Below are 25,567 nucleotides of genomic sequence, written 5' to 3'. Positions count from 1 at the left end.
AGTTTAGTTAAACTATGGAGCTACTATGTGTATTGAAAGTCCTAGGTTTGGTATTAGTTTCTGGTCCTGTGATTAAATTTTCAGTACGTCAGTTATTTTGGATGCACGATGTGCTATTTCCTGGCGAAAAAACATGTTAAGCTTATTTTAGGCAAACTTTGCTCCCACTTTATTTGATGAAATGTATACGAAGACGTTTCATCTATTTTTTGCAAGAATTTAGCCCTGTGCAATCAAGAAGATGACCATAATTAGAATTTGGACATACTGGTTGTAACTTAATCCACGTAAAAGAAACCGTTTAACCTAGTTTCGGATACACGCCACAACAAAAACAAAAAAGCGCGACCTATAAGTCAACGACCTCAACATATACATGTACATAAACGATCATCATCTTTGGAAAAGAACTTTGAAATACCTACTAGTAAGAACTGAGTGTTAAAAGTTGACTACCTGCATAAGTGTCCCGTCCAGGCCCTGGCCCCTAGCTCCACCTTTTCCCACCTTATCATGCTTTAGCTAATGTTCCGGTATCTCTAATACGAGTTCCTTGACATACTGATTGCAAAACTATGTCCACGATGTCAAATTCAAAGCCACAAAGAAACCATATGAAAGGAGCCTGTCAAAAAGTTTGTACTTTAAGCTAAGTGTCCCTAAAGTGGATAGATTTCAAAGAGAAAACTGAGAATCAACGTGCAGATATCTGTAATAGAGCGATAATAAGCAGTGAAGCTACGTCAAAGAAAAGAACAAAGTTTTAACACTGTTTCGTACGTCTGAAAATTTGAACATCTATTAGTGAAATTTCCCAAAACAATATTATTCGTTTCTTCAAAGTGGAGACTTAGGTACATAGCTGATCTACGGTGTTTAAACATTTTTTTCCCAAAATGGCGTCTTCTCTCTTCTTTGCAAATGGATTTGCGGGGGGTGTTGTTGATTAAAACATGGCTTACGTGTCCGAAAGATTGTAAGAATCTACCACAAGACGCTGTATTAGATCAATTTCTCTAGTATCATCTCCGGATTCATTATTTCGGTGGGTTTTGTTGAGGAAGAAAAGGATTCAGTTCTTCCGAAAAGACTCTTGTTTCCAGACGAGCTCCTGTGGCTTCCTGTCTTCGGATGGGAATGTGCGTCGTTTGGGCTATTTTCAGCCAGACTGCACCTTTCGAAGATAACCAATCCTGGTGTATGGTGTCTATAGAGGATACAAGATACCTATTTATAGTGTTAATCAGGGGGACATCCAAATTGGAGGACCACTTTCTTCCTTTTATGGAAGTGCTTGTTTTCTGCGGAAGAGCGGAAAAGAACCGGTGCACAGACTAAGTTGTGTTGTTTGTATTCTTCATTAAGTTGATGAAAGAGAGACGGAAAAATCGTCATTTCCTACTTTCCTTCCTCTAATGAATGAAAATAAAACTTACAGCACACACGTCACTTCCGTTTCGATGTCTTTAAAATATAGGCTTTGGTGCCCTTAAATTCTAACGCTTTCCTTTTTCACGCAAACTTCTCTAAGTCAAATTCTTCTCGCGATCGACGAAGAAGCTCCGACAACCGAAACGAAAATGGTGTTCCAGACGACTAGCGAGACAAAGAGCGTCGTTCTCCAAGTAGCGCTAGCCTTGTTGGTGGTCCTGGGCCCGTCGGTGATGGTGGACGGAGGTCTGATCGTCGGGAGAATTCGGCGGCACATCGCGAGCGGACACGAACACCGAGCAGACAGAATTCTCTACTGTTCCTACGACTCTGCCCTGGAAACTCAGACTCAGCTGGCCACACAAAGACTGGAGGGATACGCGGTAAGAACTCAACAATTGATCTAGTGGAATTTCTACTATATTCGTAAATCATAAAGACGCTTGTATAACTAAGAATTTTATTCCAGTTTTGATATTTTAAATTATGTTTTTCAGCAACTGAGATTTCCCGCAGACGTGGTGGACTGGGATTTGTTGAATGTCGAAGTCGTCGCAATCAGAGAAGAGTTGGGGGATCCTACGTTAACGGTGAGACATTTTTTTGTATTGAATAATTTCGCACAGGATAAAATCAAAAAGCAGGACTCCATGAAACGTTGATAGAAAGTGCTGCGGTGGTACAAAGATAACTTTGGTCTCCCTGCCTGTACGTCAAAAGCTCAAGTTGATAAAACAAATGAATGAATGAGAATGGAACAAAATCTATGTTTTCCCTTTGTGTAGAGCTCAATATGTTTCAGTGGATTTTTATTTGAGATAAATATATTAAACGTTTTGACAGCATTTCTATTTGTGCACGTACTATTAACACCGGGCAACGTTTTGACCATTTTTCATTTGCAGGTCGAAATATGAATGAATAGTAGACCTTAGTAGTTCGAATTCGTTGCTTATTTTGGAAACAATTTTTGAGTTCCAAAATGCTTTCGAAGCAGAGCTTCTGAAGACTTTGAAGTAAACGGTGAAATAACGTATTTGCCGTTTGTTTTCCTGGGCAGCCCCTGGAACGCATCAACCTGCTGTACACCATCTCAGTCGGCCTGATGACGGAGGAGCTGAACGAGAACCCCGCCCTTCTACCGGTCGACGTCGCGCGAAACAGAACCCGGATGTTGGCCGCCATGGACGAGCTTCTCACGACCATGAACAACACGGTACGTTCTAGTCAGTTACTTTTCTTTTAAATAACAGTTCAAGGTATGATCCTATTTAAGACCACAAAATGTGATTCCCATAGCAGGATTTACACTTATATACCTTGTAAAGAAAGCAACATTGTTCTGATTTCAACGCCGGCCAAAGTGAGCGCAGCGTTTTTAACGTTAGGTTGCACATCCAAAAAGCAACTATAACACTTGTGTTTCAATCAAATCTACTAGTAAACCAATGGACAAATGTTTTATAATTACAAACGTTTCCAATTCAACTCAGCATCCTTCATGAGTGGAAATGAAATTGACGAGTAATGTACCGTGAAACTGACCTCATGCAAGAAAAAATGATGCAGTGCCTAGAGATTTACTTTTTTCTTCTTCTTTTTATGAAAAAAGTACGGTGGTAACGTATGTTTAATTTGTAAAATCCCGTTCCTTGATACATATTTACCTTGACGCTATAGCTGACGTTTTCTTGTTGTTGTTTTGGCAGATTCTCCTGTACAGAAACCGCAAGAATGGTTTGTAAGTCTGCCTCTTATATACACTTAACTCGACGCTGTGACTGATGTTTCTTCTTCTTGTTTTGACAGATTCGGCTGTACAGAAACCGCGCGGAAGAGAACTGCCACTGTTTAGACGTCACCACTGGGATCCTAGGCCGCCTCAGAGAAGTCAGGTTAGAGGTGAGGACCGGGTCTTTCCATTTCTTAAAACATGAAATAATTAATTCCGATTTATTATCTGATTAAATCCATGCCCGTAGGCTAATTGCAAGGGTACAGAGAGTAAAAAGTTACAAGTGTCTATTCTATACAGCCATCTATATGCATGATTCTACATTCTTTACTGGGAGGTTTGACTTCTTCTTTGGAGGCAGTTGCTGATGAAAAGTCCCACGTCTTTAATGATTAGTTTGATGGGTGGATTACGTGATTTTTGTTTTGGAGGTCTACTAACTGGTGAAGAGTTGGAAATATTGTTTTGATTGTGTCAAAAAGGTTGCTGTTCTGCGTATCCACTCTAACTGAAGTTAATGAAATATTTAGGAAAAGAGATTCATGGATTTTACAACTTCTTTTCCTCAGACATCTCCGGCACGTCTGACGTCAGACGAGAAGATCCTAAAGTACATCCGGGTCCTGCACCAGGTCATCCGGCTGGTCAACATGGAGCGACGACGTCACATGAACCCGCACTGCAGACAGCAATGATAGAGAACATCCATGCTACTCCAAAACCCCATACACCAGGCTTTAGGTAGATACTGAAAACTCCTTCAAATAGCCTCTAACGCTTAGTTCCGTCAACTTTGGTCAAAACGTAGAAATGCTTAAGTGCAACATAAAAATGCAAATATTCGGAAGAACAAGCAGCCACTTTCACATTGGTCGAGCCATAAATTGCCATGCTGACATTGGTTGAATTGATTGAATAGTTGGTTGAATAGTGGTGGATAGTCAGGGTCGGTCCTTTGGAATGATGTTCTTCCTCCTTTCTACCCATCAGAGGATAGGTAACGTTACGTCGTATGGAGTAAAGACAAAAAAAAAACACCTGGACAGTAGACTGGTCTATGCTGTAAGGTAGCACTTAGGTAAGGTAAAATTTCTCTCCAACACTCACCGACTTTCCAATGGTTCAGCCTTCCTCAGGAAAACGGACCCATTCGCTCTAACAGGTGGCCATGTTGAAACGTGACGTCATTAGCGGGTCAAAGATGCCCGGATGTTTGCACCATCCTTCTTTTCATTTGAGTCAAAGCTCTAAACAGAATCAAATTGGCCGGGCTCTGAGAAAAACATATTTAGAACAAGAGATGGAAGTGAAGGAGGCCTTCTTCTTAGCCAACACGTACACTTTCAATGACGTCATGTTTCTACAAGATCACGAGGGGTCATTTTTTCCTTAAAAATCACTGTAAATAGTTTCAGTACTGCTTGTACAGAACATAGTGCAATCATGTAAAAGGTCTTACTTGTGTAAGTCACAATTGAGAGCGGATGATTAACTATGTATATAACGTTATGTCTGGTGCTTATGCAACTTTAATTTGCTAGTGGGCGTTATAAGGTATGAAACTTTTATCTCCAATATTCTTCCGGAAGGTGTTATTTGCCATACATAGACACTCAGTATCAGATATTGGAAGATCCATCATCTCCTGTTGGTACCAATTTACGCATAGTTGTGAAAAATGTATATCCTTTCTTGTTGTTTTCCGGTATAGGTGTAACAATTATCTATACCAAGAGCTGAAAATATGTAAGTATATATGGCTCTGTGTGTCTAATTTCCGGATGCTCAGCTGCAAAAGGACGTTGCAATAAGCTGCAATATTGTATCATATAGACTGATATGAGACGGACCTGCACCAATGATATACAGTTGTGAGATCCATCCTTAGGCTACAATGTATTAATAGACTTGTGGATAATGTTTTTAGCAGACTGATTTGACGATACTAGTGCTTGAAACCTTAAGGAAACTTAAATCTATTACATTAAAGGGAATGAATAGTATAATTGCTGCAATATGATAGTGCATAAGTTTTGAGACTTAGTGTTGCCTTCTGAATCATTCCAATCGTGTTTTCCAGAGTAAAAATTGCAAGAGTATGGTATATCTTGTATCATTCGACTCCTGTGTAAACGTTGTGAAATAGAATTAATGAAATGCTTGTATAAAGAATTGCTTGTCCGAATGATATGAATTTGAAATCCAAATAAAGGCATTGAATTGGGAAGTCGCATGCATGAGTGAATCTCTACTCAATCAGAGAACTTTGTCCACACCATTCTTCAGAAAAACAGTAAAGCACAGATACTTGGGCAGTGACTTTTTAATAAATTACCTCATCACAAATACATGCAGAGAGATATTTGAGTCCTTTTCCTTAAAAAAGAACACATCAGCGTCAGACAGCAAAGTGGCACAGTAGAGGAAACCCTCATCAAATAACTACAGGACGTTCTGGGCAACTTGGAAATTCCTTATCATCTGCAACACATTTGCAATCAACAAGAAAAGGACTTCTTCCACTGCGAATACCTTTCTGGGTATAGCTTTAGGTTTAACGACAAACAATTGCATAGTATGGCAAACTTATGATAAATCACTTGGAAATATGTAAATATGCCAGTTTGCACCAAAGTTTGCCTACAATTGCAATGTCCTATCTAACCTAACAAGAATGACTGAATGAATGAACTTGCACTTAAAAACATCTTTTCCCAGATAGTACACAAGAGTAACAGATACAAAATTTGAGTAAAATTTACAGGTTAAATGCTTTCATATTGACATTCAAAACTTACATTTACATATCCACAATACCTACACACTACTTATTAATTCTATACCTAATATGCCACAACACTGATCTTCAAGAGATCTCCTGACATTGCAGTATGTACAAAAAGCTAACATACGACTTACATATTTCCTATAATGCAGTTCCTATCAATAGCTGAAAACAATAGAGTTTTCATCATTTAGAAATGTGGAAATTTGTGCTGCTCCACACAAGTGACAAATTTAGCGCACACGGGAACACGGTTGCCATTTCAAATAGTTTCACAACTCCGGAGTAACTATACATAACTATGAGTCACTCCACACCATATCTTTGTACACTACAATGTGCTGATTTCTTGGAATGGACACATCTGTAATTTTCATGGACTTTTTTTGATGGACTTGTCACTCTTGGAATATTTCATCATTGCAAGTACATGATTTTACAATAATGGCTTGCTGCCTGAGAGCGTCGCCAAAAAATGTTGGTCTGCTTTCTACTTTGTGACAGTTAAAGCCTACTTAATGCCCACATGCAGAGGCTGCAACAAAGTGAAAGGTGCTTTTATTTTACCATGATTGTGTTCCTAAATATCTACAAAGTGCCATCGATATGTGAATAAAAAATTACAGCAGACGACAATCTTATACTTCATGCCCCTCGAGGAAAACCTGTAACACTATCTTCTAACGTACACCAACTGTGTCAGCTTCTTTTAGCTATGTGTACATGATCATAATCTTGATTGGCATAAAAAGTTTCTGTCCAATAAATATGTTGCAAACATTGATTTATTTCGGACACAAAGACATTGTATTGCTTCCTACCTACTTCAAAGCTACTCATCAATTGATATAAACGGGCCTCACCCCTGTGGCAATGCCAAAAACATCTATTTTTTTGTGTGATACCAACATTGTACAAGACAGGATGGCACTTAGGGATCATAATACAATGTGATTTGCAACTTTTGTGTGTAATGCAACAAGGTGATGGTACAAGTTCATACATGTATATAATAAGTACAGCTCACAAATTGTCTCTTTCTATCTGATCTCAGCACACATGATTAGTGCATCTTGTAGAGGGGAGAGAACTACAGCAGGGATGACTTCCACCAGTCCACTCTCTAAGTTATAACAAAATCAAACATTTTTGGACCTTGATAACACTAGAGAGTTGATCAAGGCAGACAAAAGTTCTCACAATCTTATTATATTTATCTATACAAACTAACAACATGACAAAGCCACAAAAATCTATGTGTAGAGAAGTATTCAAGGATTTTCAGGGCTTGCTGAAGAAAAGGATTGCTTGATTGAAAGACAACGATACCCTAAGCTAATTAGCTATATTTGCATTGGTTGTCTGATTATGATTATGATTATGACTCAATTACGATTTGTTTATCATTTTCCTTCTGTGACTGACTCGAGTTTTTCCTTGTTGAAAACAAAGAACAACATGACAAAACAAAAAAAACAGCACTCCTTTATATCTGTTAGGTAGACATGTATGATGACAAATCATTGAGGACTGGTAGAAAGTCATTCCTGGTAAACATTGTTGCACAGAAGGAAAGCCAACAAGTTCATTAACAACATTTTAACTACATTCCTCCATAGACTGTGTTATCATTTATTGTACAATAAGTATTCAGCACCACACAACAGCATACCAGGTGTAACAATTCAACAACAGCTACATTGTATATATATGTACACTCTCTTTTATGTACATCCAAACATAACTCCCCTGTTATACTAGTGGTCGGGTCCACCTCACTACAATGCAGATGCTTTCGTGGATGCTCCTATTCATGATGTGGGTGAGTATATAGTAATTCTCCCTCTTGTAACTGCAGATTTGGTATGGTTGACTTGTTGATAGTGACAGCGCAAGCCCGGTAAAACTTATACACGAGACGTCATGCCCATAGGATAGAACGCCTGCATGGGTAGGACTGGTTTCGTATCATTCTGAAACAACACAATTAACAGGTATTAGCATTTCAAATAACACACACATAACATTCATTTTTCAACAATAAATGAACTTCCGCAAACAACACGGCAGTTGTGGCCTTTTCTTAAGTAAATCAGGCATCACCTTTTCGAAAGTAGGTGTGAAGAGCTTCAGCTAATGAAGTAGCAATTAGCAAAATCACAATTGCTATTGACAGAAATTGCTGTAAATTGTTTCTTGTTCATAGTTTTCTATACCAAAATGTACAGCTAAGGTGACACACCACATACTTCCATCATGCAATGTACTTGGAGAAACCAACAGATCATTGGTGGAAAAAGAAGAAAAGAAGGGAATATATGGATTTGTAGATGTTCAGAGTTGTACACCAAGAGGTTAAGAAAATCACACTATAGTATAGATAGACAGTAGGGTTGTATGTACAATGTTGGGCTACTAGTGAGCTAATGTTGTTGGGTGACCTTCAAAGTGAGCTAAATCTATCCAGAACAATGAAGAATAAGAAGAGGGGGGAAGAAATGCAGCTTGATAGAAGAAGGTATCAGCACCTTACTGCAATTCTTGGGTCCCAAGGCAGGTGGCGCTACCCTAAGTCCTGGAAGGACAGCACCAATGGGTACATCTAATGGTGGCACCGGAGACAGGTCAGGGGAAGGCCTTGAACTTTGACTTTTGGCTTCTGTTGAACTTTGACCTTATGCTTTTGCTGAACTTTGAACTTTCCAAAATTGTTTCTGTTTTTTTCCCTTTCCTCATCAAGAGATGAAATATTCTGAACCTTTTTTGTCAGAAAAAAATGAAAGCAAAAAATCTGCTTTCAAAAAATATGATTTTCATGAAAGACTTTTGGAAAAGTTCCAGACCTTCCCCTTCTTGTCATGGGCTTTGAGCCACATATTTTCCTATGGATCTATGGGGAGGGGTATTCAGTAGGGGTGTTACTTCTATTTCAAAAATTCAAAGTATGCAGGATTGCATTTTCAGAAGAAAAAGCAAGAAAAGTATCTACAAGTTGAGCTACTACAAGTTTTTAAAAAGTAGTAGTAATTATCTGAGTTTTTTTCTATTTGGGGTCATAATGCATTACACATGCTGAGGGGGTCAAAATACTTGTTTCAGTGTTTATGATCATTTGGATTAGAAAAAAGAAAAAAAATTATCATAGCATTACATGTACATAAGGCATTGTGCTGTGCCCTATCAAAGGTTGAAGACACTGTAATGAATGGAAGAAGAGTTGGAAAAGGACAGGACACAAATAAGCAGACAACAGAATACACAAAAAAGTTGTAGTTTAGACAGTATCAAGTACATTACTTCATTAGATTATACTACAGTAATTCAGTCTCCATTTACATTGTTTGCTATCATAAAAAAATCATCACATATTATCAATAAACCAATAGAATTTCTGCAAATTTGAATGTTTGTGACAATGACATCTGTCTGCTTTGCATATTTGTGAGGTTACCTGGTGGCTTCTCCTCTCGATGAAGGCGGTTAGTCTGGATGTGTCCAGGTGTGCCAGTCCTGCCTCCGGCCCTGCAGAGCTGGTGTGTTGGACCCACGGGTGCTCCAGCCCTGCAGCAGCCTGCGCTCTTTGGCTGGCAAATGACAACAGGAAAACTGTGTGAGTTCACATGTCATGTACTGGCGCATTGCATTCTACTATAGAGAGCCTCACACACAGCAACTATGATGTAACTTGGGGAGGGTACTGCACTGAGGATTCCACTTTTGTGGACATGATGTCTAACCAGCTATTGGCCAATCAGGGCATTGCCTTAGGTAAAGCAAATTCTCTGATTTGCTGACAGCTGGTTAGAGGCCTCACTCACGAAATTTAAAACGTCAGCCTGGTTTAGCCGATCCTTGCTTACATGTAAGTATAACGTATTAGCCGTGGGCAAAGCTCTGGATACAAAAATGCACGTATGAAGCGATTGGGTCAGTTATCTTAATAAGGCAGAAGGCTATAGGTTTGACTGTATATTCTGTGAGTTAATTTTTTTTTTATAATTTCATCTTGAAAATTACCTGACACATGTACTCGCTTTTAAGAATGTTTCAGTATCAATGGCTTCATGTTTTATACCTTGGATCAGCGAGCAGAAACGATGCCACAAATTGCTTGGCCAGGTCGGTGACCTCTGTGAAGTACTCCTCAGGGAAGCAGTAGTCCACCTTGGATATGTTGGTACACGTCTCCTCCACACTCTCGTCTTGGAACGGAGAAACGCCACTCAGGCTGGGGCAAACAGGGAAAGAGCTTTAGTACAGGACACAAGAAAGGAAGCTGATCTTCTTACAAACATTTTTTTATATATTACAGTTTTGAATGTGTCATTTTCATTAATTTGAAAACCAGGTTCTCTGATTTCATACTATGCAAAAGTTGTGACGGGTCATTCAGTGTAAAATAACCAGCTGCTGCCATGTCATGTGTCTGCGAAGCTGGTGTGTTACATCGATGGGCAGTTACACCAGCTATACAGATGAAGCTTGACTCAAAAAGTGCGGGACTCAAAAAGGACAAGGGACTTGTCTTTGCAATGGAGCAATGATCAGGTGTCCCTAATGACTTAAAGGTACTAAGGAGGTACAAAATACAGTGGAAAGGGTAAGGGTAAATAATCTCAAATTAGATTCCAATAACCATGCAAATTGTCTTCTGTAATTACACGATTGTGCATTGTACTTTGGGCCACTAGGCAGAAGTTGAAAGTTGACTTACAGAACATAAGTAAGTACACCAACGCTCCACATGTCTGTGTTGAGACAGACAGGGTGTCCGTTCACCAGCTCTGGGGCAGCAAACTCTGGACTACCCAGAAGGTTGTGGATGTAGAATCTACTGTGGGAGAAAGGAGCAAAACAAGTCAGTATAGGGCACTGGGCCACAGAATGTGTTGTATCTACATGTACAAGTATGATACAAGCATAAATTTGAGTCTATATCTTCAAAGTACTAACAAAAAATATATATCTAAGATTGCTTTCTTCAAAGATAGATACATTGTTGAATTGAAGAATCAGGTGCACCATGCAAGGTACAGTGTGCAGTGTCTTTTAACATGGCACCAACATTTAGATTTACAGGTTCCATTCTTGAGGTGATGCCAAAAACTTATTGTAATACCTACGTTGTACAAGACATAGTGGCACTTAAGGTATTACTTAAGGCACTGATGTAAAAACTCTTGATCTTACCTGTTACTGATTTGCTTGGCATCCCCAAAGTCAATGAGTTTGATCTTTGGCGTGAGACTATCACCGTCAACCATTATATTCTCCGGCTAGAAAATGGAAAACAATGCTCGTAATTAACACGAAAAAATACATGTGAGCACTTTGTAATGATCGCATCTTGCAATAGTTAATTACAGCAATCCAATTATGAGTTACACGTTCAATGGAAATGTCTGATCAATCCCTTGTGAAAAAAAGAGTACCTCAGAAGGTATTATTTATAAGTGAGATATCATATATAGAAAAACTTGTTTGCTGCTTCAAATGCAATCTCAGAGCGACCCAGTACAAGAAGAAAAGGGCAGCAAAAGTGCAAATGAGCAAAAAAGAACACAAAAAAGGCCCACAGAGCTAGCTATGGAGGCTACAGGGTAGAAAACACTTGTTGCCGTTTCAAATGCAATGACCAGACATTGGGATATAAGACGTACCTTGATGTCTAGATGCGCCACCCTGCAGTTGTGAAGGTATTGCACAGCTTCCATGACCTGGACCACGTACCCCACCACGTGCTGCTCCGTGTAGTTGCCACGGTGATTCAGCACGATCCAGTCCAGTAACCGGCCGTGGGGGATGCTGGGATATATCAAGAGATGTAATTATGAGAGTCAAGACATCATGCATGACAATTAACAGTCATTGATTGATTTGCACATTTGCATTGGGTTTTTTAAAGAAATGTTCTTTTGACACAATTGTATAATGTGGTGTTGAGCGTCTAGCCTAGTGGTCAATTCCAGGCATTTTTAACTAGACAATGTGTTCTTCGGAAAGGCACTTTACACAACTTTCTAACTCCGTCCAAGTATAATTAAATGGCTACCTGACTTTGATTGGGGAGGTAAAGGGTAGTAGGTTGGGCTCCAATACCTTGCCCTAGACACAATGTCTCGATTGTCTCAAAAAGGCTATAGGACTATATGTACATTTTTTCACAATCTGACAAACCAAACTTCAAATAAATCTACTACTATTGCTAATAATATATGATCTCTGGGCAGGACTATTTGCATGTTTGTTTAGCATGGTCACTAGTAATATCATAAGACTTCACTTACAGTTCCAAAATAATGATAAGGCTCTGAGCTACATCATAGGCCTCATGGACAGTATTGAGATGGGGGTGCTGGAGGCTTTGTAGAATGGACACTTCATTGTCGGCAGCTTCCTTTGTCAGGTACTTTTTGCTGATGAATTTGGCGGCAACCTCCCTCTTGGACCCCATGTGGCAGCACATCTTCACTACAGAAAATCTCCCCCTGGAAGAAATGAACATTTAACATCAAATCAAATTAACTTAAGATAAGAAGGGTTTATTCTAAGGCATGTGCGGATCCGAAGTACATATTATTGATGGGAAAAATTCAAACAAACACTCACTGACCATTTATAATTATCAGAATTTCCCATTCTTGTTACCAAAATGTACAGTATAAATCCAGTCTAATCTAATGACGCAATTTACAGTCTCACATACATAGAATACATATATGAGAAGCTTAATTGACACAACAAAAAGTTCAGTGACTGTATACATGGCTTCCATCAGTTAATATTGAACATGGTAATTTAACCATAGTTTGGACCAACCCTACAGCATTGGCTATGGTGTAAATAGTCCATATGAAAATGACAGTCTCTGCCATATAAGATACAATATGTAAGTCACAATGATTGTTGCAACAATTTAAGTCTACAAATATCATACAATCCCTTCAGATATTTTTATTTTGAACATCTTGATACAGAATTTCTCTATTATTTTTCTCTTCGTGGATACATTTGGTACACATTAAGCTTGACTTACCGGCCAATTTCACTAATCTCAGAATATGCGCTAAAATCGTTCTGCCATCGTATTCTGGGCACCTCCTCTCCATCCACCATTTCTGGAGAAAAGTAACAACAAGAATGTTACAGTAAGAAACAAAAAAGACTAACATTAGCATAGACTATCATCGACATATAAAGCATGCCTGCTGACTTACACACGTATTTTTACACTTTTGAATCAAAATGATAGCAGATTACATGATTGTGCAATATATATATTGTTGCAAACTCAAAAACATTTTTATGGATCATAAGGTAGAAGTCATACAAAGTCACAAGTAAGTCACAATATGCACAAAAGAAATTTTACAACAAAGAAGTTCACACCACCACAACAAAAAGTAAACAAAGGGGAAAGAAAAGTGTTAAAAGTGTGACAGCAACACCACATTCCTTTATTTAGAAAAATTAAAAGTTTTTTATCTATTCCGAAAGCACTCGTCCCACACGAGGTACCTGTGTCGGGCCTTAGCGTGATGGGTTCGGACGCCTCGCTCGGAGAGCTGATGCCTACGACATTGTTAGCGCTAACACGGAATTGGTAAACAGTGCCTGGGGTGAGGTCGTCTACGAGCTGTGTGGTTTCTGGCGCTACGGCTACGGCAGCCTGCCAGATCCCCACCCCTAGCGGGCGCAAGAAGAACAGCAGTTTGTTATTTGTGTTAGGCACGACAAAACAGGCATACTGTGGCTCTATTGTACATGTTCTCAGGGCTCAAAATTTATTTTGGAGATTAGGTGCACTGGTTCACCCAACCTATAAAATTGGTCCTTCCCAGTGTGAGTGGTGCACTACATACAGTTTTGTTGTGTCGAAAATTTTAAAGAACCCAAATTCCAACTTAAAATTCTTTAACTATGACAGACATTATATTATCTTTCCAACTTAATTTCATATACTAGTATGTAAATTTACACAAGTGCACCCAGAGAAAAAATTGGGGGCACAGAACAGAACCAATTTTGGGTGAACCAGGGTGCACATGCACCAAGTATATTGAGCCCTGACTTTACAATCCAACATGCATATTGTACCCAATCATTTACCATTTCCACGACTAGGCTCACATGTATGTTAAAGACAATGATCGATGGGATGACATCACAATAATTAGCAGCTCTGTTGCAATATTACCAGAAAGAAGCAGTACAGGTGATCTTAGCATGCCAACATGTACACTTTGAGATGCAGAGGTTCATGCAATTCACAGTAGAGACAATACAATACACATTTTTTTATCCAGATTGAAACTTTCTTTTACATTTATTTATTAGAAGAGCAAGTCACAATACACTAATTGGTTTAATCAGAGACAAATTAGTAACAAGCATCTAAGTCTGTTTTACATACATGCATAGCAAGGAAAACATACAGTAGTACATTGAACATTTAGCATTTGCATGTAGAGATGATACAAGTGCAGTACACACATGCACAGTGCAAAAAGTGCTGCATTTAGTGCAAGCAATGCATTATGCTGAAGTTCTCAAAACCAATCCATAAAGTAGCTGCAAGCAGATTAAATCACAACAACAGCACAGTTATAGACGTACCGGTTCCCTGCTCCGAATACTCCACTGTGTAAGCTGAGATGGGGCAGTTTCCAGTCTCTTTGGGCGGAGCCCATGTCAGCGTCACTGAGGTGGCAGTCTTCTCCTTCATGATTGGTCTACCAGGGGCACCAGGACGGCCTGTGGACCAATAGGAGAGGTTGTTACCAAAAGTTTTTCTCCCTTCTGTGGACAAGCGATGTAGCAGAAGGTTTTCAGCACCACGGACAAACCCATTTTTGAAACAGTGCTTCTAAAGAAAATTTGACGTACTTGTAAAATTAACGTTCCAAAATATCCCCATCCCACACATAAAAATGCTACCTACCATTCAAAAATCACAACCTCTTCACGTCCAGAACACAAAATATCAAGGCTAGATGTTCTACTGCAGTACCGTGGAAGGCTGCTAGGAGGCCCATTATCAAACTTGAACTTTACTTTCCAAACCCCTACCAAGATACCAAAAATTGTAAGGATCTATATATCCACGGCTTCTCCATTATGTTGTCCCCACACAAAGGACAACTGTACTAAAAGCACCACCTTCTTAGCAAAGATAACAGAACTAACCTAACTTGAAGACCACCTACCTTGTACTGTTAACATGCCAGATGTAGTGACAGACCCAATCTCATTGCTAGCGACACACGTGTAGTGTCCTGTATCCCCCAGTACTGTGGAGGCTATGTGCAGCAGGATGTCCCCGTTATCGCTGTAAGACATGCTGAATCTGGAGCTGGGGGACAGCAGCATCTGGTCAGGGCCTCTCCAGGACACGGACGGGCGCGGGCGGCCGCACACGTGACAGGTCAGTGTGGCGGGGTCGCCCAGTTGGACGGTTGTGTTGGTCAGTTGTTGGAGGAACTCTGGGGCAGCTGCATAAAAAATGATAAGATGTTAACCTTTGAAGTGTCACAGCCAACCAAATCATATACCAACTTAAACTTAAATCAATATGTAAACTAAGTTCCTTCCAACAACAGTTACCAAAAAAATGACAATGAAGTTTATAGAATTCGTGCTCCATTGGGTAAAATGCAGTAAGTTGCATACAAAGAGAATGATAGGTAATCTATTCTATGTCCTACTTATATCTATACCTCAATGATGCATTGCGTTTGATATCAAATGCATACACATAGCAACACACATAGCAACACACTTTTAAAAGAGATGCACATACCATCATACATGTAGTTTGGGTTCAGCAGCTGAAAAATAAGACAATAGCCTTTAGATATATTGAAAATTTCACCTTACATAGTTGAGATGAATTGTTAAGAAAATCACATAAGAAATTGAAGAGATGTTCATAATGTACACACAATAAGCTAATAGATAAACCATTGCACTCCTTAGAAATACAAAGAATAATGAAACTAAAGATTTTGTGACTTCTCACAAAGAAAATCAGGGTTTTGTTACATACTAGAAACTACATGTATGTAGTGATTTAAAGTCTGTTACCTTGACAGATACTTTAGTTCCATGAGGATCCTTGTCCTTAGACTTGGTTCTGTAGCCATTCTTACTGGAGTGGGTGGGGCTGGGCTTGTCTTTCTTCTCACCACGCTTCTTCTTGTGGAACCAAGACTTGTTTCTGTAACATCACATCACATTTTCATTATGAACATTGCCATAAGCATCTATCTTGCTCTTTCCTTTTCAACTGAATACCAAATTTGTTTCTTTTTACTTTTAGTTATGAACAGCCAAACAAATAAAAAATAGACAATAAACAGTATGAAAATGTAAAGTTATTTAGATATTGTACACATATGACCTCAAGTAAGCCTTACTTTTTATTATGTGTGAATCTTATGTACATTGTATGGTTTGTATATGTGTTCCTGTGTGTCTAGATGTTGTCCTGTTATAATAAGTTGTTGGAAAGATCACAAGAAGAATAGCTACAATATACTTGTATATTATGCTAAATGTTGATCTGAATAAAGTCAAAGTCAGACAATAGATAGTTGGCTACGTATAAAAATGTCAGCTTACTTTGTGGCATTCTCCCTCTCTACCCTACATTTTCAAAATCTCACCATGGCAGGGCCAATACCCACCTTGGTTGTTCACTACCTTGCCATTACCATTACACTAAAACTACAATCCTGGCTAGAACCCTGAAAAATGGCTTGTCAGCTTACTTGGTGGCATTCTCCCCCTCGGTCCCATCCTTGGCACAGCCCAGCACGTCCCCGGGGATCCATCCCTCTGCGGCAGGAGACTCCTCGGTGGCGGCGCGGTGCACCAGGAACATGTTGTGCTGATTGGTGGCCAGGATCTGAACCAGCTCGCCTTTAAACACCGTGATCTCGTCCTCCTTGATGGCGGTGTAAGACTGCTTCACGTCGAGCTCCGTGGGAATGCCATAGTCACTCTGAAAACCATTCATGCACATGTATTAGTGTTATTCATGCAATAATTATCATACATAGACAAAATACAATCAAACCTACACACATGTATAGGAGTGACCACCTACATAAGGACCGCCTGCCCTTTGTGACCACTTTTGGCGGTCTGTTATATTATATTTCTTATTGGCAGAAGCATCAAGAACCCTGTCTATAGTGACTACCTGACTTTATGCATCAGAATTTATCAGTCCCAAGTGGTTTCCTTGGAGAGGTTTAACTGTATAGGTATTGCATACTAGAGCAGAAAATAGGCTTTCAGATAGCGAATTCAGATGGCGAATAGAAAACTCCTCCAGTCATTACAAATATTTTCAGCTATGTTAGTCATCAGCAAATTTAAAAAGCCTGTAAATCAAAGTGGGACACAATGCAGTGATGGTAATATCATCAGTTGTCAAACTGCTGTTAATGATTATCAGACATTAAAGTTCTCCACCTTCTAATTCATACAACAGTTAGATACATCTACATCACCATGGAATAATCAACCTACCCCTGACTCTGAGGCCTCTGATCTCTGTGAGTAATCACTGGTGTGGCTGGACATGGAACAGTCGCTCGTGGCGCTCATTCTGTTCTCCACATTCCTCTTCTTCACGGGCGACATCTGACTCTTCGCCGCCCCGTTGGCACCCATGAAATTTGCCTGAGTCCGTGTGGGGGACGACGGCTCCTTCCCCTTCCCCGCCCAAAAGTTCGGCTTCAGGTTGTCCAACAGTTTGCGCTTGTTGTTGGGAGAGGAGCTTCCGCTCCCTTGTTCCTTGAAGGGAAAACGTCTGTCAGAAGAAGATCCGCTACTCTCTCCAGACGGGGAATTCATGGGGGAAGACTCCTTGGAGAATTCCATCGGAATTGGAGAGAGACATGGTGAGTTTGGAGTGGTCGGTGATCCAAGAGGAGGGGTTGGTAGCGAGATTTTCCGACTCTTGTTCATCCGCGGGAGACTGTGGCTCCCGTCCATCATGCTATTCTCCTTGTTGATCATGAGCGCGGGAACGGAATGCTTCCGGAAGGCGGACTTGGAGTCGGGCAGGCTGTTGGTGGAGCCGCAGTTTGATTGGCAGTTCTGCTGGGTGAGGATGGAGGGAGGGGACCCAGGGACGGGGGTCGGACTGGAGAAGCTTTTTCTTAAGGTATTGCTGGCGTACAGGACATCCCGCTGGTACTCTATAGGAGACTGAAGGGCTGGAAGCAAAGTGAGAGTATGCCTTTAGTTTAGCCAAAATAAGTTACATGGAAAACAATTTACCAAACATTGCCTGGAAATTTGGACTGAAAATAAATCTGTTGTGCAAGAAATCAAATGAGAACTATAGATCTCAATCGTTTTAAAACATACTGATTTCTGAGAAGAATCCGGGTAAAAAAAACCTTAAATAAAACTGAGAAGTTTGAACTAAAAACTTTGTCAACTGAATATTTGCAATTCTGTATATACAGAATATATATGTATGTACATACTAAAACAATTTCCCAGGGAATGCACTGGTGCAAATTTAGATGAGATTTTCTAATAGTTGTACTAAATCATCGTCTGTTGATTTGGTATCCCTAAATACTGTTTTTGAAGACAACGGATATAGCTATAGGTTACCATGCAGTGAGTGAGTGAGAGCAGATAATGGCAAACCAGCTTTACATCTGTAAGAAACAAAAAAAGAACATAAGGAAGTTTATATTCACCTCTGATGAAGTCCTTCTGCCTGTCCAGTAGCATGCTGATCTCTGCCACCCATGTCTCCCTGACGTCTGCAGCGGGTGTCTGCAGGATGTAACAGTCCTCACCGTCTCGCGTCTTCGACATCAGGCTGAACTTGGTCGGGTCGCTGTCCACGTCAGGCATCATCGACATGTCTTTTACCTGGGGACAAAGGTTTCTGTTATTACAATGTTGAGTGTTCGTCTTGCATTTTGTAGGTCGTGAATTCGATCCACGGCCAACTCATAACAAAGACTTTAAAAATGGTACTTGCTGCTTTCTCTGCTTAGCACTCAGCGCTAATGAGGAAGAAAGAGTATGGGAGTTAAACACATATCACTACCAGCGGACTAGCCCCCCGCTGTAGTGGCTTCACAAATGTGTGGATCATGGGCTACAGAAATGGAGATGGGCACCACTTCTAAGCATCTGTATAATCAGGGTTCTATCCATAATTTTTTCACAGCGAAGGGGTCAGGTACATTTTCTTACAGAAGGTAAACTTTGTACAGAGCACGCCCCACATGGAGAATTGAAGGTAACAGTTGGAATTCTGGCATTATTCCCAGGAAATTCAATATGTTTGATTGAAATGTCATGTTTTCCTAATTCTTCATCTTGACTTTAATGTATTACCTTTAACAATACAATGTTGCAATGATCTGAATGACACAAAAGCCAGTAGAGTATACTTGTGATATTAAGGAACAAGAGGAGCCAAAATAACACTAGAGATTTGACAAAACATATGTCTATGGCCACTGCTTCGAGTATGTAACTTCTATCTTACATGTGTTCTAAAATGTACATTTTTGTATTGTCATTTAATGCAGGAAATGTTGCTTGAAAAGCAACACAGATGAGTTTGTTTGTTTGATCCATTATATCTATTCTGCAGGCCGCTTTTCATGGAGGTCATGATGGAGGCAAGAGTCAGAAAGTTCATCAGTCTCCTCACCTTGATGCACCCCTTGTACAGGTAACCAGGGTTGCTCAGGCCCTTCTTGTGGTCCAGCGGCTCGCTGAAGATGACGATCTGCTCGAAGAGGAAGACTCTCCTCTCCTTGCCCTTCCACTGAAGCAGGCTGCTGTTGTCTGACACGATCATGGGGTCGTGGAGCAGCAGCTTCCCCTGCGCGTTGATGTTTCCCTGGTGGTGCGGAAATCATCGTTAGAAATGGCCCAACAATGTTTGTACTATATCTTACACAGTCATGTACCAAAGTTGTCTGACACGATCATCGGGTCGTGGAGCAGCAGCTTCCCCTGCGCGTTGATGTTTCCCTGGTGGTGCGGAAATCATCATTACAAATGGCCCAATAATATTTGTACTATCTCTTACACAGTCATGTACCAAAGTTGTCTGACATGATCATCGGGTCGTGGACCAACAGCTTCCCCTGCCCATTTATGTTTCCCTGGTGGTGGGGAGGTTATCGTTAGAAATGGCTCGGACCAGTCAACAATATTGCACTGTATTGCCCAGAATCCAAAACCTATCATACTTGCCAAGTCAAAATTTGTTTTCTCTGCACAGAGGAGGAAAGAGATTTAGCAGCAGCTATAAAAGGTTTGAATACTTGGCTAATATGCCAATCTATCTTTGGTGAAGTACACAATTCAGATTGTTTGTGAAGGTATTCTATGTCAGAATCTATACCTCTAATGTACCTAGTCCCTTGACCTTGAGGTACGAGGCAAACCTGAAGATTTTATACCTCCACGAAACATAATATATATCTCAAATTTTGAAGGAATAGTTCTACAAGGTGACTTGTTTCTGCAACAAAACTTCGTATTATAAATATATTCTGCAGCAAATCTTCAATGTTTCATCAAATTTAAGAAATTTATACTCATCTGACAAATATGTGATAACAATTGATATCAAAGTGCTTTCCAAGGCCATCACAGAGATTTTGAACACCTGAGCCTAGTACTTATTATAGAAAAAACATCCAAGGCAAATAGAGAGCTTTTGAACACCTGAGTCACACTTACATCAAACCCCTGGAGTCTCCCGATGTTCATCATGTCGTTACATCTCTTTGGCACGACACACATGACGTTAACGGCAGCCTCCAGCTCCGATGAGTCCAGCCCAGCCTTCTGCGTGTGCTTCAACAGATCCTTCAGCAGCAACTGGTACTTCATGATTCTCTGAACAGGCTTGATCAACAAATCCTGGAGGCTCAGCTTGTGTCCGAGCTTCGTACGCATTTCCTCGAAGTACGTGTCGATGTATTCGGACACGATGTGCTCCGACTTGGGCTTGTTCTGGCAGTACACCACGTACATGTGGAGCCGCCGCTCGTAACGGAGGAACAGGTTCGCTACACGGTCCGGACTGTCAGCGCACTTCTCTAATTCACCACTGAAAGTACTGTGGATGAAACATAATAATAGCTTTCAGCATCTCTTTCTCACAATGAAAAAAAGTAATTAGTTTCTCTGCAGAGCTTTATATTACACTTACAATATAATAATCACAGAGCTATTGTTTCTGCATGCTTGTCATCAAAGTTGATTCAGATAATCTTCTTCATCATCCTCATTGTTGATCTGGACTGATGTGGTGAAGTGTAAGTAATATCTTCCAGTAACTTTTTGCGCTTCATCATCATCTCATTCACCAAGGCAGTCCTCATGAGACAAGTGTTTCTTTCAACCAAAGTCGTAAAATAACAACACCAAAAATCCAAATCACAGGGGAAATGGTAGAATCTGAGGTTATTTACTCTCTGTGCCATTTGTACATGTAGATCTAAAATAACAATGAGACAGACAGAAAAAGCACTGATAAAAGGGCACAACACCAACTGTACTTACTCTCTGTGCCACTCGTAGATCTGATGGATGTTGCCGAAGACGATCTTGTCCTTGCCCTCCATGTCCTCGGGTATGCCCTGTTCCTTCATGGTGGCCACATACCCCTCCATCACACTCCCCAGGTCTTTTACATAGTCTCGCTCTGTCTCAAGAAGCTCCTGCAAGATGAAGCTGTGTAGGAACGCAAGAAGAAAAATTAAAGTTACAGTGAGTTAGTAAGTGTTTAAGTCTTTATTAGGTGGGCTGACATCTTTCTCTTCACAGCCAGGGGCTGAATTATGTGAAGCTGTCTCAAGCTTTAAACTCCTTTCCTTCCTACTCACTGTCTTGGAGCCTAAGATGTTGATTTTTGCTGTTGATTGTGTTATTTTTATCAATTTAATGTCATGACGTTCAGATACAGGGAGAAATTTTTGTCCTTCCCAACAAGCAAACTTCCGTTCTTAGATGGAGAGACAGGTCCCAGAGCCCTAGTTATCATGTTAGGTAACTTATACACTTGGTATATAGGAAACAGACACATAGGAACTTACCGCCGCTTCTTGAGTGCGCTGGCTTGTCTCTCCAGTGTGTCTCCCCTCCCTTCTGCTTGGTTCTGGGGTGCGCCCCCCTCCCCACCTTCTGCCTCATCTGGGAGCCCAGGCTCATCCTAAACAAGAGACAAAAAACCTCTTTATTCAATTTCTATTCTATTGTCATTAATATAAAGCTACCTCACTAGCAATAGGCTATCAATGTACACTAGCTTGTGGGTTCCAAAATGCTGGGTCTAAGCCATCGCACACTGGAGTATAACAATTATTAGAATCAAGGAGGATAAAAAAAACAACCTCCTTGTTAGAATGTATAATTATGTGGTGGGTTCTTAAATGTCATTTTCCTAGGCTTTCCCTAACCTTCCCCAACTGCCAGATTTCATAATGTATTACATGTTATTAGTTTCAGGACAAAGTTGAAAGAACCTCACCAAACGCTGCTTGGCGATGTTTTCGATCTCTGACACCAGGTCCGTCGTTGAACCAGCAACATTCAGTGACCTCATTGATGCTGTCAGAGACTGGGGGAAAATACGAGAATAGAATTATCATCATGTGATCATGACAGTTACAAGTTCCTGAAGATCATCACATTTCTTTGCAATATGGGGTGTAATATGTTGCATTCGCTCACAAATGTCAAGCTGGCTTTCAAATGTTAGTGTATTTACCATTTTCAAAGCAGAGGGGCAAATGATTTGGCGTAATAAGATGGAAGTTGTAATCATACATTAGCCTGGTATCCAGCAGTATTATGGCTTCTGATGAGTCTCTTCTGTCCTCTCCGATTTGTGTAGAGGACAGAAGAGACTCAGGAGCTATAATAGGCTGGATACCAGGCTAATCATACATTTATGAACAATTTAGTACCATTTTTGAAGCAGACAGGTCCTCCTGTGAGTTGGGTCGTGAGAAGCTGTGCTGCACGATCTCCATGGGCGGGGGCAGCGGCATGGCCTCGCTCTCAGGTTCCTCTTCCTCGCCTGCCGCTTCCACGCTGCGGGCGGCCGCCATGTTCTCTGAGCTGCCTCTCGCACTCGAGATACGCTCCTGTTCAGAAATATTGTCAGTCATGTATGCAGTTGATGATCTTATAATTTGATTAACGTACTTAGGCAGGGCCTTCCATTATAATCTCTTGTGTACTTAGTACGAGGCAATTTAGTCTTAGGACTACGATCTTGTACATGACTTTGTGTGCGTTTAATAAATAAAGCAGTTCTCTCTCTCGCCTGCAACTTTTCAAGACTTTACATCGATTCATATTGAGAAACAAGAACACCTGTGTGATTGTGAAGCCTTTTGTGTTGTCAATTAATACATATTAAGCAAAAGACAGGCCTGATTTTCAGATCATGATGGTCAGATTGAATTTGCTCATATCAATTGTACTTATTAACACGATATCAAACCTGGACGGTTTCCTGTAGTACTAAAGCAACCCGCTAGGATCCCCCCCCCCCCCAATCTAATCATTTCCAGCTTTCGTCACACCCTACCAACACACGATCTATTAAACAGACAGACAGACAGACACACAAACACTAGTGAAAAAATAACCCCTATGACATACATGTTTGTACATCTTGGGGGTAATAAGAAATCTACGTTATATTGCTTTATGTTCTTAGTAAATACATGTACTCTAACAATAACCCTTAAAAGCCACATTTCAAAACAGAGATGCAAAAAGTGTCTTTAGTTACACAATGTTGTGTAATGGAGTCTACTGAGACCTGGAACTACACAGGAAGTTTCATGACCCTACTGATACTAATTGCTCTGACAGGCTATTTTTCTGCCTCATTAAAACCTGTCACTTCTGCTGTACATCTGTCTCATTTACACAAACAATGGTCCAAGAGCCCAAGGCTGTCTTCATTACCCTAAGCCTTTATCTTGAGTTTCCCCAGCACGTCCTGTCCCTCAGGAACATCAAGGGAAGCTGTTTATAAGACATTTTCCGAGAAGACAGGAAATCTTTTCGCAGAAGTAAAGTCAGTGAACTCGTCCTACATGTGGTTGCATAATATATATCCTGAGGTAAACTGTAAAAAGGTTACTGACCGGTTGGAAAATACATACAGAAAATTGGACACAGCCCAGAAAAGAGCCCTAATTGTACATTTTGTATCAGATTCTGTGCCTCGATCTATATAGCCAATATAACCGCCCTCCAGCATATCACATCAGCTTCTCAGGCACACGGCATGGCAGCAATTTAATGACCAGGTCACACCTAACCTATGTACATCTAAACTTGCTCAAGAGAGAGTGATGCCCCTACTGTACATGTTGGCAATGAGTTTCACTCTGTCCTACAGGTAGTTCAATATGTAGGAAAAAACAACAAACTGAACACTGTGTCGATAACACTGGTACATGACTGGAGAATGACAAGGAGGCGACAGGTACGCAGGCCGCCAAACGTCTGACCGTCCTACAGGCCATCCAGTTTGTGGGAGCAGCGTGGCGAGAGACATCCCCGGAGACCATCCAGAAGTGTTTCCGGAAAGCTGGCTTCAATGAAACTCCAGGTAACTTTTCACACCTCACCTTTTCTTTCTAATTTAACCATCAAATAAGGTCGTTGAATGTTGTTGATCTTTTTTAAATGGTATCATTTAATTCTTGATGACACGCATGCAATGTTGTTAATTCAGATTGAGATTGTTACAAATGTTTTTCTTATTTTTGTCTCTTTTGTAATTTTTGTAGCAGACACCGAGACTGAGTCAGCCAGCACAGAGCCGTCTGGGGATGCTGGGATGGAGCAGCTCGCACAGGACTTGTTTGGGTGCAACTTTGCAGACCTCGCAGAGATCGACCAGGACCTGGCGACCTGCGAGACCGAAGCCAGGGACTGGGACAAGGATGCAACTGTGCTGCTGGAGGAACTACAGGAGACAGGTGACCAGGAAGAGTCTGATGAGGAAAATGAGGTTGAAGCTAGTCCTAGTAAGGTTCCTAACCTGAACTCTTTAGTCAGTCTTATGAAGGACATCAAGATTCTGTGTGCTGAAGAAGGGCTAGGAGAGCTGCTGAATGTTTTTGACCAGGCAGACGACATGTTAAGCACCGTTTGGAATCAGAGAAGATTGGCTGGAAAACAAACTACCATTGAGCAGTTTTTCAAGAGGAAGTGATGTACTGCACAGTAGACATGGTTTACCTTTGATATAAGTGATGAATGTTATCCAAGTACATTTTGTACAATGTACATTGTATGTAAACTGTAGTTCACCTGGGATGTAAATAATACAGGAACTGTGATACTGTGTTGTTTATCATGTACAATTGTGCAGATATGAGGAGTAATAAAAGACTTTTGACGGAAATCATTGTGTCTGTCCTATCTTGTCGTTTTTACTTCCTTTGCTTAAAAAGACCACTTGTCTAAAAAGACCACTTTACACTGGTCCCCAGGGTGGTCATCTTAGACAAGTTTGACTGTACTTGAAGGCATGACTCTTTCTTATTCTTTTCTGAACTAGTGTTAAATACATGTAC

General features: G+C 40.5%; 2 protein-coding genes across 2 annotated transcripts in view; one reads left to right on the top strand and one right to left on the bottom strand.

Annotated features, from left to right (window-relative positions):
• Nucleotides 1-1,519: 1,519 nt before the first annotated feature.
• LOC118405921 lies at nucleotides 1,520-4,346 on the top strand. Its single transcript, XM_035805771.1, has 5 exons — nucleotides 1,520-1,814; nucleotides 1,929-2,021; nucleotides 2,492-2,647; nucleotides 3,241-3,333; nucleotides 3,736-4,346. The coding sequence occupies exons 1-5, from the start codon at nucleotides 1,581-1,583 to the stop codon at nucleotides 3,859-3,861; spliced, it is 702 nt and encodes a 233-aa protein (XP_035661664.1). The 5' UTR covers nucleotides 1,520-1,580; the 3' UTR covers nucleotides 3,862-4,346.
• A 1,125-nt stretch (nucleotides 4,347-5,471) lies between these two features.
• LOC118406216 (kalirin-like) overlaps nucleotides 5,472-25,567 on the bottom strand; it is a gene marked incomplete in the record, with an annotated part of 160,338 nt that continues 140,242 nt past the window's right edge. Inside the window, 22 exon segments of the mRNA XM_035806117.1 lie at nucleotides 5,472-7,924; nucleotides 9,403-9,535; nucleotides 10,027-10,177; nucleotides 10,664-10,785; nucleotides 11,142-11,227; nucleotides 11,612-11,756; nucleotides 12,239-12,439; nucleotides 12,988-13,069; nucleotides 13,470-13,637; nucleotides 14,568-14,705; nucleotides 15,158-15,442; nucleotides 15,751-15,778; nucleotides 16,035-16,167; nucleotides 16,721-16,953; nucleotides 17,487-18,178; nucleotides 18,677-18,854; nucleotides 19,651-19,842; nucleotides 20,694-21,075; nucleotides 21,522-21,692; nucleotides 22,055-22,170; nucleotides 22,489-22,578; nucleotides 22,928-23,107. Coding sequence (XP_035662010.1) covers nucleotides 7,859-7,924; nucleotides 9,403-9,535; nucleotides 10,027-10,177; nucleotides 10,664-10,785; nucleotides 11,142-11,227; nucleotides 11,612-11,756; nucleotides 12,239-12,439; nucleotides 12,988-13,069; nucleotides 13,470-13,637; nucleotides 14,568-14,705; nucleotides 15,158-15,442; nucleotides 15,751-15,778; nucleotides 16,035-16,167; nucleotides 16,721-16,953; nucleotides 17,487-18,178; nucleotides 18,677-18,854; nucleotides 19,651-19,842; nucleotides 20,694-21,075; nucleotides 21,522-21,692; nucleotides 22,055-22,170; nucleotides 22,489-22,578; nucleotides 22,928-23,107 — 3,972 coding nt within the window.

The sequence above is a fragment of the Branchiostoma floridae genome, chromosome 18 (genome assembly GCF_000003815.2).
Source record: "Branchiostoma floridae strain S238N-H82 chromosome 18, Bfl_VNyyK, whole genome shotgun sequence".
Classification (NCBI taxonomy): Eukaryota; Metazoa; Chordata; class Leptocardii; order Amphioxiformes; family Branchiostomatidae; genus Branchiostoma; species Branchiostoma floridae.
The sequence above is the reverse complement of the archived record's forward strand: the minus strand, read 5'-3'. Positions and strand labels throughout refer to the sequence as shown.

Bases quoted from the DNA above. Each gene is read 5' to 3' on its own strand.
- LOC118405921 (XM_035805771.1), top strand. From the start codon at position 1,581: ATGGTGTTCCAGACGACTAGCGAGACAAAGAGCGTCGTTCTCCAAGTA. The intron at 2,022-2,491 runs GTGAGACATTTT...TTTCCTGGGCAG, and splicing joins TGGGGGATCCTACGTTAACG to CCCCTGGAACGCATCAACCT. The intron at 2,648-3,240 runs GTACGTTCTAGT...TTGTTTTGACAG, and splicing joins TCACGACCATGAACAACACG to ATTCGGCTGTACAGAAACCG.